A 19299-nucleotide genomic window follows, 5' to 3' on the forward strand; every position below is an offset into this window, starting at 1 on the left:
AGCCTCGACAACTGTCATTTTTTTCATATGTGAAAACCAGCACATATGTATCTTTTTTCTTCTCTAGAACAACTATGCTCAGTAAAGCACAAACGTATGAAGTCTGTCTGTATTTAAATGTAATGTCGTATTGAGCAATAGTCCAGCCAGGCATGAAGTTAAAAAAAAAAAAAATTCATGCCGTTATATTGTAGTCATTAGCACATTCCTAACGCTATTCATTTGTTTTTTAATGAACGTATTATTTTACACCTATGTTTTAACATATGTATGAGTATTTCTATATTTGAGTGCATTAGTTTAAGCAAAACATTTGTACACCTGGCGTTTGTCCCTTCAATAATGCCGTGGCTCTTCCCCCTCCCCCAAGTGTAATGTGTTGTGTCACATTTTGAAGAGAGATACATTAAATGCAGGTGTGTTATTCTTTTCAGTGTCCTCAATAATAGTTATCATACAAAAGAATAAGTATACAACACCCAGGGCTGCTCCATGTGTGTTGTTTGATGAGTTATATTTTACCGTAACATCGGTGCTTATTGCCATGTCCAACCAGGTACCTCTGATTCAGATTACTTTATTAGTCCCAAGAATGGCAATTCAGTTTAACAATCAACATGTCCATTGTACAACAGTAACAACAACAGGAAAGAGATATATGTACATAAACATACACATACTGGTCTGTATACATCCCTATACGTACATATACATACACACAAACACAGTATTACCTCACGGCATTACAACAACCACAACCAGTGACCGTACAGCCGAACGACATGCAGACTGAATGACTGCTCTTAATTTATTTCCTATTTTGTGCGTTTAGCAACCTTATTGCAGAATGGAAAAAAGCCTTAGCGTAGCGGTTTGTGTTCCGCAACGGCACATAATACTGCTGACCTGAGGGCATTATGGAAAATAATAATAATCACCGCCAAGCACATGATTGGGTTGGGTTAGAATTGTCTTTGCTTTCTGGACCACCTGTGTTGTCCAAATGGAGCAGAGGTCCTTAAGATGGAGTCCAATAATTCTGGAGCACATTTTAATGATGCCATTCAGACATTTCTTTGTCTTTCATAGAAAGACAGCCAAACCAGCATATAAAAGAATAGGTTAAGAGACTCTCAATAAAACTTTGATAAAAGGTACATCAAATATTTTTGTCTATGCCAAAGGAGTTGAGTTTTCTCAGCAACTAAATTATCTGGTTAGCTCGCTTGACTCTGCTGGTCACTTATTACTATTACAGTTGATTGACTGCATTTCAATACACCAAGATTGAGCAGGACCCTGTGATGTGACTATTGTGCACACATACATTGCGATTTTGAAGCTCAAACGACATATTGTGCAGCGCTAGTTTTGGCCTGCTCGCAGTTCCGGGTTGTAACTGATTTGAGTGGGCAAATGCCCACATATTATGGTGTCTGGCACTCTGGAGAGGTGTTCGCTTCACAATTAAATCCTGGTGTTCACTGTGCAAGGCAGATGGCAGACGACATGTATTGCATCATGTGGGTTAGCGCTTTGCTAATGTCAACATTCTGGATCGAGTTGCCGTTCGTGGCAGTGGGGTTATGGTATGGGCAGGTATGTTATGGACAACGAACACAGGTGAATTTTATTGATGCCATTTGATGACATCCTGAGGCTCCTTGTTGTGTCGTTTATGCAAGACCATCACCTTGTGTTGCAGCATGATAATGCCTGGCCCCACATAAGAAGAATCTGTACACAATTCCTGGAAGTTGAACACATCCCAGTTCTTGCATGTCCAGGATACTCATCGGACACGGCACCCATTGAGCATGTATGGGAGGCTTTGGATCACCGTATACAATAGCGTATTCTAGTTACGGATAATGCCAAAAATTTGGCACCGCCATTAAAGAGGGGTGAAGCAACATTCTCCCAATCAACACCCTTGATCGACTCGATGCAAAGGAGAAGTCCTGCCCTGCGTAAGGAAAATGGTTGTCACACCACATACCGACTAGTTTTCTGCCCCCTGCAGCCCCAATGCAGTAAAACTGCACATTTCAGAGTGACTTTTAATTGTGGGCAGTCTATGGCACACTTGTGCAACAATCACGCGGTCTAATCAGCATCTAGATATGCCACACTTGTGAAGTGGATGGATTATTTTCACAAAGTAGAGGTGCCCATAGGCCTTTTATGTCCATACTGTAGAAACAAATTTGTCTTTGAGTTGAGCTCATGAAAATGGGAGCAAAAACAAAAGTGTTATGGTGTTATATTTTTGGGGTGTATGAATGCCTTTATCAGGCACAGTGGGGAGTTTTCTTCTTTCTCTGTGAGTTTTTCTTTCACTGCATTCCCATGGTCCGAGCTCTTCCCTACTGTCTTGTTTTGGCTACAGAGTCCATTTATCTGTTTATTGCAGAGTGTATTTCACTGCGTTTGTTCAATTTATGTTTTTCCCTAATTTTCCTCCCTCTCTTCCTCGTGCCCTCTCCTTTTCTCAGGATATAAAGGTAATCTATTAATGTCAAAGGTTTATTTACAAAGCTTCACTGTCCCAAAACACAAACATTTCAAACACTATGTTTTGTTTGTATGTCTCTGTCTAATTTTTCTCTTCCATGTAATTGTATTTGTTTCAAAAATGTTTTCACCGTGATTAGTATTCTACATGTTATATGTATTTCTTTATTTTTGTTATTTTCTTTCAATTACAATTGTCGAATTTTCATGGTTCGGAATAGGGCTTTCTATTGTTGATGTTCACGCACACAACACAGTCTAAAATGCGACCCGTTGTCTTGCATTCCGGAACCTGATGTATAATTGTTTTTGTTGATTTAGCCACTTGCTGTCCCTCTGTCTTCTGATTATCTTCACACTGACCTGTCCTGTGCCTCCACCCCTCATTTCGTGTCTTCAGCAAGGCTTTGCTTGATTTTTTAAGTTGTTGTTTTCAAAATGAGTCTTTCTTTCTTGTCTGTGGTAATGGAATGCTTCACAAGGGCATCAAATAGAGTCTTTATAGGCATGCAGTCCCAACCACCTGACCATCCTTAGATTTTATGTGGCTGTCTCTGCCATTTGTGTTTTCACATGGATTCGAGCCTGTGATTTGTACCCCCACTGGCTAAAAGTGTAGGTATAGGAAACAGTGCTGATGAAAAAAATTAACTTCCGTTTGAAGAAAGGTTAATTGTTCATCTGGTTGCTTGGTATATAATTTTGTTTTGATTTGGGAAATTTGTTTTGCTCTATAACATGCTTAGTTTTTTTTTTTTTAAATTTGTGTATTTCTCAGTACCTCATTCTCTATCGCCATATTCTATTAAATATCTTTGGTTTAAAAAACGGTTCTATGCATATAAATATTGTCCAGTGCCGTGAACTCCTCCTTGAGCTGTTACCTTATCTTGGTGGAGGGGTTTGTGTGTCCCACTGAACCTCGGAGCTAAGTTGTCTGGGGCTTTACGCCCCTGCCAGGGTCGTCCATGGCAAACAGGTCCTAGGTGAGGGACCAGACAAAGCACAACTCCAAAAACTTCTATGAAGATGAAAAGTTCAGGAAGTTTTCCCTTGCCCAGACGCGGGTCACTGGGGCCGCCCTCTGGAGCCAGGCCTGCAGGTGGGGCTCGAAGGCGAGCACCCATGGGGCCTGGCCGGGCACAGCCCGAAAGGGTAACGTGGGTCCCTCTTCCCATTGGCTCACCACCTATGGGAGGGGCCATAGGGGTCAGGTGCAGTGTGAGCTGGGCGGTGGTCGAAGGCAGGGACCTTGGCGATCCGATCCCCGGCTACAGAAGCTGGCTCTAGGGACGTGGAATGTCACCTCTCTGGCAGGGAAGAAGTTCCGACGAGATCTAGTCGGGCCCGCCTCCACACACAGCTTGGTCTCTGGTACCAGTCCTCTTGAGAGGAGTTGGGCTCTCTTCCACTCTGGATTTGCTCACGCTGAGAGGCGCCAAGCAGGTGTGGGTATACTTATTGCCTCCCGGCTTGGTGCCTGTACATTGTTTTTCATCCCGGTGGATGAGAGGGTAGCCTCCCTCCGCCTTCGGGTGGGGGGACGGGTCCTGACTGTTGTTTATGCCCACCCTTTTTGGAGTCCTTCGAGCGGCTGCTGGAGAGCGCGTTCTGCTGGGGGAGTTCAATGCTCACGTGACCAATGACAGTGAGACCTGGAAGGGCGTGATTGGGAGGAACGGTCCCCACGATCAGAACCCGAGTGGTGTTCTGTTATTTGAATTCTGTGCTCACCACGGATTGTCCATAACGAACACCTTGTTCTAGCATAACGGTGTCCACATGTGCACTTGGCACCAGGACACCCGAGGTCGCAGTTCGATGATCAACTTTGTGGTTGTGTCATCGGACTTGCGGCTGCATGTCTTCGACACTCGGGGGAAGAGAGGGGCGGAACTGTCAACTGATCACCACTTGGTGGTGAGTTGGCTCCGATAGGGGGGGAAGATGCCGGTCCAACCTGGCAGGCCCAAACGTATTGTGAGGGTCTGCTGGGAACGTCTGGCAGAATCCCCTGTCAGAAGGAGTTTCAACTCCCACCTCTGACAGATCTTTGCTCACGTTCCGGTGGAGACGGGGGACATCAACGGCAAAGTGGCGGCAATCCCTGAACCCGTTGGTGGAACACATGCTATCAAACTGAAAGTCCTATCGAGCTTTTTTGGCCTGTGGGACTCCTGAGGCAGCTGATGGGTACTGGCTGGTCAAGCGGAATGCAGCTTGGGTGGTCACTTAAGCAAAATCATGGGAGGAGTTTGATGAGGCCATGGAAAAAGACTTCCGGACGGCTTCGAGGAAATTCTGTTCCACCATCCGGCATCCCAGGAGGTGTAAGCAGTTCACCATCAACACTGTGTATAGTGGGGAAGGATGGGGTGCTGCTGACCTTGACTCAGGACGTTGAGAGTCGGTAGGGAGAATACTTCGAAGACGTCTTCAATTCCACTGAGACGCCTTCCCATGAGGAAGCAGAGTCTGGGGTATCTGGGGCGGGTTCTCCCATCTCTGGGGTTGAGGTCACCGAGGTAGTTAAAAAGCTCCTCGGTGGCAAGGCCCGGGGATGGAGGAGATTCGCCCGAAGTTCCTAAAGGCTCTGGATGTTGTGGAGCTGTCCTGGTTGACACTCCTCTGCAACATCACATGGACATCGGGGACAGTGCCTCTGGATTGGCAGTCTGGGGTGGTGATCCCCCTTTTTAAGAAGGGGGACCGAGGGTGTGTTCCAACTACAGGGGGATCACACTCCTCAGCCTCCCTGGTAAGGTTTATTCAGGGGTGCTGGAGAGGAGGGTACATCGGCAAGTCGAATCTCAGATTCTCACCGATCCTGCCCCAAAGGCGAAGCTCACAATTTACCGGTCGATCTACGTTCCTACCCTCACCTATGGTCACAAGCTGTGGTTCATGACCGAAAGAACAAGATCCCGGATACAAGCAGCCGAAATGAGTTTCCTCCGCAGGGTGTCCGGGCTCTCCCTTAGAGATAGGGTTAGAAGCTCGGTCATCCGGGAGGATCTCAGAGTAGAGTCGCTGCTCCTCCGCATTGAGAGGAGCCAGATGAGTTGGCTGGGGCTTCTGATTCGGATGCCTCCCTGACGCCTCCCTGGTGAGGTGTACCGGGCATGTCCCACCGGGAGGAGACCCCGGGGGCGACCCAAAAACGCTGGAGAGACTATGTCTCTCAGCTGGCCTGTGAACGCTTCGGGATCCCCCCGGAAGAGCTGGATGAAGTGGCTGGGGAGAAGGAAGTCTGGGCGTCCCTGCTAAAGCTACTGCCCCCGCGACCCGACCTCGGATAAGCGGTAGAAAATGGATGGATGGATGGACAGTGCCGTGAAAAAGTATCGAGCCCATCTCAAATTCTTATATTTTTGCGTAGTTTCCCCACATTAATGTTTGAAATCATCAAACAAATGTAAATATCAGACAAATCTAACTCAAGTGAACTTAAAATGCTGTCTTTAAATGGTGATTTAATTCATTAAGGAAAACAACTATTCAAAGTTACCTGGACCTGTGTGAAAAAGTAATGGCCCCCTAAACCTATTGACAGTTTGGGCCATCCTCAGCAGCAACAACTGAAATCGAGCATTTTCTATAACTGACCATGAGTCTTTCACGTTTCTGTGGAGATATTTTGGCCCACTCTTCCTTGCATAATTGTTTGAATTAAGCAAAAATGGAGGGTTTTCAAGCATGAAAGCCCCTTTAAAGGTCATACCATTGCATGTCAATCCAAAACCTTAGATTGTTTTTAAGCCATTCAGAATTTGACTTCCTGGTGTGTTTTGGATTTTTATACTGCTGCAGAACCCAAGTGCGCTTCAGCTTGAGGTCACAAACTGATGGCTGAGAATTCTCGCTCAGGATTTTCTGGTAAAGAGCAAAATTTATGGTTCCATCAATCACAGCAAGTTGTCCAGATTCCTGAAGGATTAAAAGCAGCCCAACACCATCACACTACCACCACGTTAAGACTGTTGGTATGATGTTCTTTTTCTGAAATGCTGTGCTACGTTTACACCAGGTGTAACGAGGCACGCGCCTTCCAAAAAGCTCAACTTTCATCTTGCCAGTCCATATAATATTCCCCCATAAGTGTTGGCAATCATTCAGATGTTTTTATTTATTATTATTTTTTTTTTTTTTCCCAAAAGTAAGAGGAGCCTTTATGTTCTTTTTGGTCAGCAGTGGTTTTCACCCTGGAACCCTGCCATGGGTACCTTTTTTGCCCAGTCTCTTCCTTATTGTTGTGTCACTGACCTTAAATGAGGCAATGGAGGCCAGTAGTTCTTTAGAAGTTGTCCTGACGTCCTTTGTGGCCTTCTGGATGAGTCATAGCTGTTCTCTTGGGGTAATCTCTGGAGGCCGGCCACTCCTGGGAAGATTCACCACTGTTCCTTGTTTTCTCCATGTAAGGATAATGGCTCTCCCTATGGTTTGCTGGAAACTTAAAGCTTTAGAAATGGCTTTTGTAACCCTTTCCAGACTGATAGATGTCAGTTACTTTATTTCTCGACTGTTCTGGATTTTCTTTGGATCGTGTCATTTTATTGCAGCTTTTTTAGGTCTTTTGTCTGTCTTGATTTTGTCGGGACAGAAGTGATTTTTTGATTGAACAGGTCAGGAGGTAATCAGACTTGGGTGTGATCAGCGAAAATTAAGCAGAAATTGTGATGAGCCACAATTAACTAATGATTTAATAAGGTGGGGGTAATTACTTTTTCACACAGGGCCAGGTAACTTTGAATAGTTCTTTTTTCCATTTAAAAACAGCATTTTAAGTTCACTTGGGTTATATTTGTCTGATGATCTTAAACAAAGTTGGGAAACTATGCAGAAATATAAGAACTCGAGAAGGGGGCCAATACATTTTCACGGGACATTTTCAAGCATGTTATGTTTGGCTGCAGGCTATCCAAGTAGTTCATGTGAAACTACATTTCAGTTGTTTTCTGATGTGGTTTAATCTATTGATTTGTCTTCTTTGTTGTTAAATTGTCTATTAGACTCACAGTTCATTTGTCTACAAAGGAACACATATTTTCACACATTGGGCTTGAACCAATATGGGTTTTTGATGACAGGTGTTTTTTAAATACATGACACTGTTGCCAAATCACAGTATATGGCCCTTTTTTGCACAAAGACAAGTAATATCGAGGCGTTAGATGTTTTCCTACTATTTTATTTTTCAGCTGAACTTGAATCATAATACAAAATACATGTTTTCAACTGCTGCGATTGGCTGGCAAGCAGTTCAGGGTGTACCCCGCCTCCTGCCCGATGATAGCTGGGATAGGCTCGAGCACTCCCGTGACTTGTGAGGATGAGCGGCTCAGAAAATTGATGGATGGATGTTTTCAACTGTATTATTCTGTAATTACTAATACATAACACTTATAACAATCAATAATCATATTATCAAAGTAACTGGAAGGAATTGGCGCTATCACAATAGATTCCATAGAGCCTACAGTGGTAATTCTTAGTTAGGCTTTGGCAAATATTTACAATTAAACCTCCAGCGAACCAAGTCAATTTGCACACCCAAAAGTGGCACAATTTGGAGTTAAACCAAAATTGAGAGTGAAATGAAAGCTTGGAGGTTGAAACATCATTCGGTGTGCCATCAAACGAGATGTCAACAGACCCTGTCAGACTTATAGGTCACAATAAAAGCTCAGAAAAATTACACATTTTTCATCGCGTAAAACTTGTATTGTTTCTATTTCACAACTAAACTGTATGAAGTATGACATTTTCTGAATAGTTATATGATATGTAAAAATATAATAAGGGTTATGGTGACGAGAGTGTGTGGCTGGAAAAGATTAATTCAAGCCCCCCTATATCCTGTTTAAATCAAAACAGATTTGAAATTAAAACAACTCAAATCAACCTACATCATGAATTGAATTGTGGTCGACTTGGGAGGTTGAACTGTGATTTTAATGTTATACACATTGTTTGTTTAAATTTATACTTACCTTTACCATATTTATTTGACTAATCTGTTTACACAATGCATTGTACATTCCTGCATTTGATAATTGTTACATAATTATATCTTAAGAGAACAAATAAACTTAAACGTTTGTCATGTTCTACACATTGCTATACATATATCTTTTTGATTCATTTGAAAGCCCAAACCATTTTCTTTATCTCTTTACAAACCATTACTGTGGCGAGTATAGATAACTTTATGGTGTATTTTTAGATCATAAAAAATTGGCTCTGTTACATCAGCCAGACCCTGGAGGTGCCCTTAGCGTGTTGTAGAAGGATTTGACCCAACAGTGTGTGTAAAATCTTCAGTGCGCCCACATCATACGTTAAGTAGCTGCCAATTCAACCTTGGGCTCTTTCTGATGACTTTCTCGGGCTTTACTGAGGTGAGGGAAACACTCATCTTTCACAGCTCTCGTGGTTTACTATTTCCACCAACTTTCCAAAATGTATATTGGTTGAAGCCTGTTTCATATCCAAGTGACCACTGGTAATCCCATCCCACTCACACTGGTCTAACTCTGGAAATTTGTTTTTTTTGCCCTGCCCAGAGGGTTGCCCAGGTCTCTGCAACAACAATGGAAGATGCACCCTAGAGGCCAGTGGCTGGCACTGTATCTGCCAGTCAGGATGGAGAGGAGCAGGATGTCATGTAGCCATGGAAACTCTCTGTACTGATGGCAAGGACAATGAAGGAGGTATGCTCACATACAGAGTTAAATGGGTAAATAATAATTGTGTACTGCACAAATATATGGACAAACTGAATTGGAGCCATGTTACACAAGGCAAAACACAGGGCAATATATTTAAACTTGGTTGCTTCCAATAGTAAAGTGATAAATAACAGCTGAACTTGAAAATTGAACTATAAACTGGGCACATTGTAGCATATAACATAAATCCAAAATGTTCTACTGACAAACCCCTAAGGTGATGAAACGTCATGTTCGGAAGATCACTTGTTCTTGATGGGACTAGCCTGTGAAACAGTATTGTTTTGCGCCTGTAGTAACCTTGCAAGGCATACGGACTTGTGAAAACACAAAGTTATCTCAAGAAACTCTTTTTGTCATAAATTAAGAGTAGTCAGGTATTTCTACTGAACTAAACGAAAATAAACATCAGCATGTGCTGCACTAAATCAGAGCATTAAAACAAAAAGCCATGACTACATCGGATGGGAATGTGAGGGAAATATTAAGATCTGGACAGACAAGATGACGTTAACAGAAGAGTGAAAATAAATATGAGCTAAAGAGAGGTTGGTTATTTTTTGTGAGTGCGTGTATGTAAGCTTACTGGTAGGCTCAGGTGCCTGCTGACCAGATATACGCTTGACTTTTATAAACTCACAAGGACAAAATAACGGTCCAGATTTAATTACCTGACGTAACTCTTTCTATCACTTCTGACATTTGCCCATACTTCATATGAAAACTCCCAAGTCCAAAACTCTCCTCAGGGTTCAGAAAATAACTTGTTTTTGTGTTTCAGATGGCTTGACTGATTGTATGGATCCAGACTGTTGTCTGCAGCCCTCCTGTCAGAACCAGTTGTATTGCAAAGGATCACCTGACCCAGTGGAATTACTGAGCCAGTCCCCCTCTTCACTGGCTCCTCAGCAGGTTTGGACAGCCACCCAGAAGGTTTATTACTAATCTAAGATAATTGGACGTTCTATTCACATTAAAGACAGGAAGCAGAATTTTTTCTTTGGCGTGTTGATTATTGGTCGTGGATTTTGATTGATTTTCTTCCTGTGGTTAGGCTGCCAGGTCTTTCTACCAGCGCATCCACTTCCTCCTAGGTCCCGAATCCACTCATGTCATATCTGGTGACAGTCCATTCAATAAAAGGTAAGAATCTGTCTCACGGTACACTGTAAGCCTTGAAAGCAAATCATTATCTCAGTAAATTGTATTCATTCAGAAATGCAGCTTGATTCCATTGAGCTCATGACACTGTGACACTGTTGGAAAAATCAGGGACACATTTTACATTGTCTTGTTTTATTTGAATGGTTACACTGTAGCAATAAAACTGCATTTTAGCTGTGTCTAGTCCATGAAAGATACATTGAGATGGTTCATTTATAGAATATTTGAAGATGCATAGTATAGTAGCAGTAGCATAAATGTAATTCATAAATGTACAGACCCTTTCCCAAAAAAAAGTGATCAAATTTATTTAATTTCCATAATTCCATTAGAAAGGTTTAACTTTCATTGATTATAATTTCAAGTATTTATTTGTTTAATTTTACATAATTTGGTCTTCCAGCTCATTAAACCCACAAAATCAGGAATTCAAAAAATTAGAGTACTGTGAAGAAATCACCATTTACTTCTCAGTTTTTGTAGGGGAAAAAAAATAAATTAGGGTCACATTAAATCAATCAATGGTACTTTCAAAACGATATGTTGATCTTCAATACTTGGTTGGGAATCCCTTTGCTTTAATCACTGCCTCGATGCACTGTGGCATTGCCTGGCAGTTATGGAAACCCGGAGTTCCTTGATGCTCGCTGTCACTTCTTCTTTGTTTGAGGGTCTGTTGGCCCTCATTTTCCTCTTGATAATACCCCATAGATTTTCAATGGGGTTTAGATTCGGCGAGTTGGTTGGCCAGTCAAGCACTGTGATGACATGGGCATCAAAGCAGGTGCTGGTGCTTCTGGCAGTATGGGCAGGGGCCAGGTCCTGCTGGAAGATGATATCTGCATCTCCATACAGGTCCTTAGCAGAAGGAATAATTGAATCCCTCTAAAACATTATGGTAGACTGTTGCGGTGACATTGGATGAAACAAAGCAGAGTTTACCACACCTGCACTGGACATTGCACCCCAAATCATGACTATGGATAGTTCACACTGGACCTCAAGCAGCTTGGCTTCTGTTCTTCACCCTTCTTCCTCCAAATCCTTGGACCTTGATTCCTGAATGAAAGGCAAACTTTACTTTCATCAGAAAATAGGACCTTGGACCACTGGGCAACAGTCCAGTCCTTCTTCTCCTTGGCCCAGTTGAGACGCTTTCTACGTTGGCTCAGGCTCAGAAGTGATTTGATGCGTAGAACCCGACAGTTGTAGCCCATCTCCCGGATGCATCTGAATGTGGTGGTTTTTGAAGCTGTGACTCCCGCCTCATTCCACTCTTTCTGGATCTCTGCTAGATTCTTGAATCTTCTCTGTTTGATAATCCGCTGAAGCCCACGGTCATCTCTTTTGCTGGTGCATCTTCTCTTGCCATACTTTGTCCTTCCACTAGACTTACCATTGATATGCTTGAACACTGCACTCTGTGAACAGCCAGCCTACTAAGCTATGAACTTTTGTGGCTTACCCATCCTATGGAGGCTATCAATGACGGTCTTCTGGCCAGTTGTCAAGTCTGCAGTCTTCCCCATATTGAACCCAACTGAGACACTTGAACAAAACTGAAGCAATTTAATGACACCTGGGGAAACCTGAGCAGGTGCTTTAAATTTAGTAGATTATTAGTGTGTGATACTCAGTTTAAAACATTGATGGCCTGCACAATTTGGTCTGATTTTGTGGGTTTTATGAGCTGGAAACACAAATTATGTAAAAATAAACAAATAAATACTTGTAATTGTTTAAATTGTGGGTCCTGAATCTATAATCTATGAAAGTTTAACTTTTTGAATGCAATTATGGAAATAAAAAAACTTTACCATGATATTCCAATTTTTTGGAAAGGGTCTGTAGTCTCACCAGTGCCAGATGAATTTTTCAATCTGTGTTAGAGAGTATGGCAAAGGCATCACAGTCATTGCTGTCATGTAATATACTGTATGCAGTTGTGATTGCACATGATTCAACTAAGTGAAGTTGTTAAAAGGCTGCCAAATTCAGGTTTAGTAAATAACACTCTTGATCTCTTTTTTTCCAGCTTGGTGTCAATAATCCGTGGTCAGGTTTTGACAGCAGATGGGACACCCCTGATTGGAGTCAATGTGTCATTTGTCCACTACCCTGAACATGGATACACTGTTACACGGAAAGACGGCATGTGCGTATATATAAGCATATGAGTCTTTTTTTTAATTTAAAAAAAAAAAAAAAAAGTCAAATTTTTAAATTTTTTGGGGGGTGCCTTGTTTTTATATAAGTAAATGTCTCCCATGCTGAAACAGCCACATTTAAAGTCCTATTTCCAAAAAGTTATTAGTGATTTGCATAACTTTTTTTAAATGCATTAGATTCACAATGATATAATCAATCATTGCACAATAAATACTCACATGCACAAAAAAATATATGGCTTCATAATGAAATGCATGCAAACTGTAAACACTTATACATATAACAAATACAAATACAACCCCAATTCCAATGAAGTTGGGACATAGTGTTAAACATAAATAAAAACAGAATATAATGATTTGCAAATGATGTTCAACCTATATTTATTGGAATACACTACAAAGATAAGATATTTAATGTTCAAACGTATAAACTTTATTGTTGTTTGCAAATAATCATTAACTTAGAATTTTATGGCTGCAACACGTTCCAAAAAAGCTAGGATAGGGTGATGTTTACCACTGTGTTACATCACCTTTTCTTTTAATAACATTCAATAAACGTTTGGGAACTGAGGACACTAATTGTTGAAGCTTTGTAGGTGCAATTATTTTCCATTCTTGCTTGATGTACAGCTTCAGCTGTTCAACAGTCCGGGGTCTCCTTTGTCGTATTTTACGCTTCATAATGCGCCACACATTTTCAATGGGAGACAGGTCTGGACTGCAGACAGGCCAGTCTAGTTCCCGCACTCCTTTACTACGAAGCCACGCTGTTGTACCACGTGCAGGATGTGGTTTGGCATTGTCTTGCTGAAATTAGCAGGGGTGTCCATGAAAAAGACGTTACTGGGATGGCAGCATGTTTCTCCAAAACCTGTATGTACCTTTCAGCATTAATGGTGCCTTCACAGATGTGTAAGTTACCCATGCCATTGGCATTAACACAGCCCCATGCCATCACAGATGCTGGCTTTTGAACTTTGCGTCCATAACAGTCCGGATGGTTCTTTTCCTCTTTGGCCCGGAGGACACAACCTCGACAATTTCCCCCCAAAATTTTAAATGTGGACTCATTTTAGATGAGCTCGGGCCCAGAGAAGCTGGCGGTGTTTCTAGTTGTTGTTGATAAATGGCTTTTGCTTTGCATAGTAGAGTTTTAAGTTGCAGTTATGGATGTAGCGTCGAACTATATTTACTGAGATTGGTTTTCTGAAGTGTTCCTGAGCCCATGTGGTGATATCCTTTACACATTGATGTCGGTTTTTGATGCAGTGCCACCTGAGGGATTGAAGGTCACAGGCATTCAATGTTGGTTTTCGGTCTTTCCGCTTACATGCAGTGATTGCTCCAGATTCTCTGAACCTTTTGATGACATTATGGACCGTAGATGATGAAATCCCTAAATACCTTGTAATTGTACGTTGAGGAACATGGTCCTTAAACTGTTCAACTGTTTTCTCACGCACTTGTTCACAAAGAGGTGAACCTGCCCCATCTTTGCTTGTGAATGACTGAGCAATTCAGGAAAGCTCCTTTTATACCCAATCATGGCACTCACCTGTTCCCAATTAGCCTGTTCACCTGTGCTATGTTCCAAACAGATGTTTGATGAGCATTCTTCAACAGTCTTTTTTGCCACCTGTCCCAGCTTTTTTGGAACGTGTTGCAGCCATAAAATTCTAAGTTAATTATTATTTGCTAAAAACAATCAAGTTTATCAGTTTGAACATTATATATCTTGTCTTTGTAGTGTATTCAATTAAATATAGGTTGAACACGATTTGCAAATCATTGTATTCTGTTTTTATTTATGTTTAACACAACGTCCCAACTTCATTGGAATTGGTGTAAATTTTTTGGAATTGCGGTAAATTCAGACACCTCCTTAGGACCTTTCGTGGCCTAATTTAGGTTTGGCTGAAGTATCACTCAGCTATTCTTGATATTTCGTCACTTGAATGCTCCAAGTTTTAATATTTAAAACAGCTCAGCTGAAATTGGTCTAATTACGAAATGTTTTTCATTTGAATTACTGTGTATTCCAATTCAATGTTCTACAGGTTTGATTTACTGGCCAATGGTGGAGCATCCCTGACATTAAGTTTTGAACGTGCTCCGTTCCTGACCCAATACCGAACTGTGTGGGTGCCTTGGAATGTATTTTATATGATGGACACTCTGGCCATGAAGAAGGTTAGCTTTGTCAATGTTTATTATGGCCTCGGGCTTACAAAGTACAAAATGAGCTTTATAACAATTATTTCTATTTACACTGTACACTGAATTTGTTTTTTGAATGAACTATGTAATCCAGCAAATCCAACTGATTTTTAAAAAAATGAGTAAAAACCTATTTGTTTGTATTTTAAACTGTTATGCAGAATACATGGAATTTGGAACACTGCCTTTTGTGTAACTGGAAAAAAAAATAGAAAAACGCTTTGCCATTGTGTTGCTTTGTTCAATAAAATCCAGATTATTATTTATAATTATTATATCTGTAAATTGCATTGACTACCTACGAAAATGAACAAAGACAGTATATGCCTAATAGAAAAGCTTTGCATAATCAGTGAAGTAAAGGAAAAATCTGACTCCCAAATGTCTGTTTCAGGAAGAGAATGACATTCCCAGTTGTGACCTGAGTGGTTTTGTCAGGTCCAGTCCTGTCATTGTCGCACCTCCCCTGTCTATATTCTACAAAAGTTCACCTGAGGATGGCCCCATCATACCAGAAACACAGGTCAGAATAATTGAATAGGAGGCTAGATGAACATATGTGGCAAGGATTTGGTCTTGGGTTCCCTCTGTGAACAGAGCTGACATTTTAACGTGATCAAATTTAAATGTTAATGAAGAGCAACAAATTAACTGCATCCATCAAGCTTGCATGCCCAACTTGCATAAACATGATGACATTTATCTTTTTCAGCATATCGTGTTGACTTTTCAATGAATATTCAAAAAGAAAAATCAGGTTCAGAGCAGCTCATGTTTATATTCTTATTCTGAAAAAGATTCACTGCAGACATCTGTCAAACGTGTTGTTGTTTTGTAAGCGCAATTGAGGTTGCACATTTTAACTGATTTAATTCTCTTTACGGGAGCTATGCTGTTTTTCACACACATTCAAGAAAAACTATTCAAAACAGATTGAAACATTTTATTTCCGAAAAATGGTCAGTAATTAACATATACAAATTAACACTGAAATAATAATAAGATTTTTTTTTCTTTTTTTCTTTTTTGTAGCCGTAATATTTGGCTAGATGAAAGCACTGCTTTCACCCTACAATCTAAAAAACCTCAGAAAAAACTTGCTGCTTGAATAATCTTTTTTAAAATCAGGAATTAAAACAAAAAAACAGTACTTTTGTCCTTAATGTTCAAGCAAAAACACACAACAGTATGACAGGAACAAAGGTGATTTATTTATTATTATTTTTTTATATATATATAAACATTGATAACTTTGCATTCCTTGCAGCTCTGGCTGACTGTATTGACCTTATATTTTATCTCATCAATTCATCAATATTACAAAACAATATAAATTCCATATTATGACAGTGTGATCGCAGTGTTTTAACAAAAGCATTCTCATACAAAATAATAATTTTCCGAGTAATCATTTTTTTTCAATGATGAACTGCATTACAAAACAACCAAAAAACATTTACGCAGTGTCCCTGAATGCACCTCGCTCACCCAGGCTGCTGCGACGTCCCTGCTGTATGTAAACATGAATGGTGTTTGCCAAATACGGCGTTTATCCGTGACATATGAAGGCTCGTATATAGTCCAGACAGGTTTTGTCCTGGAAGTCCCTAGCGAAACCTGGCACACTTGAATGAAAATTAACTTTCATTCGAAAACTGTTCTTTGTTGCCAGAATGAGTGCGTTCTCAATAACGTTCATCAGGCAGAAATGAATTAAATTCAGGTCACGTTCGCCCATGCAATGGATTATTCCTGATAGAGCCTTATTTTATCATTCCTGAGAAAATTAAGATTATTATTAGTCGTGGTAGAAGTTGTAGTCGTAGTTTTTGTATTTTATCATAAAGCAGCATGTTCTTCGGTCAAAGAAAAAACAATTTCTTGAGAAAATAAAATGTGTTCTTGTGTTGTCTTCTTATATTTTCAATTCTTATAGTAATATTTTGTCTGTGTAGTGTTGCTGTTTGCTCACTGCTGCAGTGAGTGACTTGTCAAAGTCTGCAAGGTTGCATTTTTGGGGGGCAATTGTGATACTGTGTCCCTTCAAGAATACAGTATACATTTTACCATAGAGTTCAAATTATGAAAAACATCCTAATCCTACTACATTGCTGTTAGCATATCTCATTCTGGCGAATGTTTTTTAATGTATTAATGTTGGGTACAGTAGGCTATGTGTGACATCAGACTAATTTCCTCGTCTCCCCTTGCTCAAGGGCAACTCAACAGTTGTTAGGGGTCAGGATGCAGATTAGAACTGCAATTTTTTGTTTTTGTTTATATGTACAGCGAGACTCAAACAGTGACCCTCCATTCCAAATTCCTTTTGGTTGAATTACTGCTGCTAAATGCATGCATGCCTCACTTTCTCAGTGGCTTTGTTAGACGCTTGCCCTCACATTCCAACAGCTCGGAGCTATTGATATCACAATACGTTGTTTTTACTCTGTTTTATAAGACTGCCAACTGCTCACCCCATTCAGGTTAACACAAAGTCACATTCAGAACTCATGTACATCCAGTGGAATAGTTAATTGCATGCTTAAACATATGCTAATGCACATATGCACAAAAACACTCATCATTTCCCATACCCACTGTCTTTAAGCGCATCGAGTTAATATGATAGAAGTGAAAATGAAAATGTCGCACATTTAAAACTAATTGATACGAAATTCATGGTGAACATTGTAACGGTCACGCCATTAACCCCCAATCTCGTGCTTTTCCGCATACCTGCCTCGGCTGACCCGCTGAGCCCGTCTGGGTACACAAGAAGGAAAGCCTGATCCACTTATCAAAGGAGAAGCACGGGAGACTAGGCTTCTCACATGGACGCTAAATTCATCACCAGGCAGTCTGAATAATCTAATCATCAAACCCCCAGCTCCGTGCAATGTCATTGCATGCTCATTCCGCCTTCAGCCTCCTTCTACCAATGTTTGTCTGTCCTTTGCTTTGCTTTTCCCAGCATTGTTCCCCTGTAGATTCCCCTGTTCGATTTCATTACATTTTCTATAAAAATCCACTACCTGTATCACCTTTTGTGTGTTTGGATTTAACAAAAGACCTCTGGTTATTGAGAACTATTATCTAATTCCTGTAGCAACCTTCATATTAGGAGACATAGAGGTTTTCGTCACTCTGTCCTGACGTTTTATACATCTAAAAGGAGACGTGGTACCCCTTTTCGAGATAAAATAATTTGATTTTAACGCTGAAACTTAAAATCACGCTATACCGGAAGTAACACAGGCATCGCATCCGGCTTATCCTTTTCTCCTAAATTAATTACGTTTTTATCCAAACCAATATACGCTACAACATCAACAGATCAAGGAGAAACTGGTATGCTGTGTGTGTCATCTAAATCAAAGCAGCCCTCCTGCTTGTCCTTCACCTGCAGGTTCACCTGATAAAATATGTACTTGAACATGCCTTCAAAGATGTAGCAGACGCGAGGACTCTCCCCTGCTGTAGGAGACATTACGTGAAAGGATGTTTCAAGTGCAGCTCGATTTCATTACCAACAGACTTGACCATGTTTTCAACTAAAAATTAACAAAACATGGCTACCTCTGACTGTTTATATAATTTTATTCATTTAAATCCATGGCAGATAATCAAAAAATATTCTTCCAATTTTGAGTCATGTGCACTGACTTCCTGATTTACATTATGATCATCCATCCATCTATTTTCTATACCATTTATGGGTTATTTTCATATAATTTGAATAATAACGGTAAATACACTTGTTTAAAAAAAATCAGCAGTTCTTTTTCTGCCACCTTGGTTTTATAAGTGTAAATGTCTATCATGCTGAAATATCCACACTTTAAGTCCTATTTTCAAAACATTATTGATTATATAAGGTTTTAGGCATTAATATTAAAGCCAATTCTTTATTGACAGAGCAAATGGTGGTGGTCCATTGAAATTTGCTTTTTAAATAACGGTAAAGACATAAACAGCTTCATATAAATTGTCTGAGTCGCACAATTTACATTTGTTGCCCCTCAATTTCTTGAATCTGTAAATGTAAATGATCCATGCATAAACTAGTCGTAACGGAAAAGACATTCATATTCATTCATTCATATCTCTGAATATCGGCTGTCTGCTTTTGTATAAATGCAAAATGGCTGCCTCATCCTGGCACTTAAACTCCAGATGCCTTTTGTGTATTGCAACAACAGAATGAGACTCCCTCCATTGACATTAACGGTAAAGACAGCTTAAGTGACAAAGATGGAAAATGTGTCAAAGAACCAGAAAAAGGAACTCTGAAGACACTAAAGAGCATTTGTGTTAGTTTTCATGGAAAATGCATATTAAGCAATAGGAGAAAAACCCTATGTATCTAAAAATGTAATTAGCATCTTCAGAAAACATGTTGCAAATCCATCCATCCATCAATCCATTTTCTGAGCCGCTTCTCCTCACTAGGGTCGCGGGCATGCTGGAGCCTATCCCAGCTATCATCGGGCAGGAGGCGGGGT

The 19299-nt window shown here is 40.5% G+C and overlaps 1 protein-coding gene across 5 annotated transcripts in view; it reads left to right on the forward strand.

Annotated features, from left to right (window-relative positions):
- The window catches only part of LOC133404486 (teneurin-3-like), a 281787-nt gene that overhangs the window by 163945 nt on the left and 98543 nt on the right, over nucleotides 1–19299 (forward strand). For all 5 annotated transcript variants that reach the window (XM_061680417.1, XM_061680418.1, XM_061680419.1 and 2 more), the window contains 6 exons: nucleotides 9078–9224; nucleotides 10024–10154; nucleotides 10297–10385; nucleotides 12442–12561; nucleotides 14638–14770; nucleotides 15192–15320. In XM_061680417.1, coding sequence (XP_061536401.1) covers nucleotides 9078–9224; nucleotides 10024–10154; nucleotides 10297–10385; nucleotides 12442–12561; nucleotides 14638–14770; nucleotides 15192–15320 — 749 coding nt within the window. The remainder of the gene's footprint in view (nucleotides 1–9077; nucleotides 9225–10023; nucleotides 10155–10296; nucleotides 10386–12441; nucleotides 12562–14637; nucleotides 14771–15191; nucleotides 15321–19299) is intronic.

Source organism: Phycodurus eques, chromosome 6 (genome assembly GCF_024500275.1).
Source record: "Phycodurus eques isolate BA_2022a chromosome 6, UOR_Pequ_1.1, whole genome shotgun sequence".
In the NCBI taxonomy this organism is placed as follows: Eukaryota; Metazoa; Chordata; class Actinopteri; order Syngnathiformes; family Syngnathidae; genus Phycodurus; species Phycodurus eques.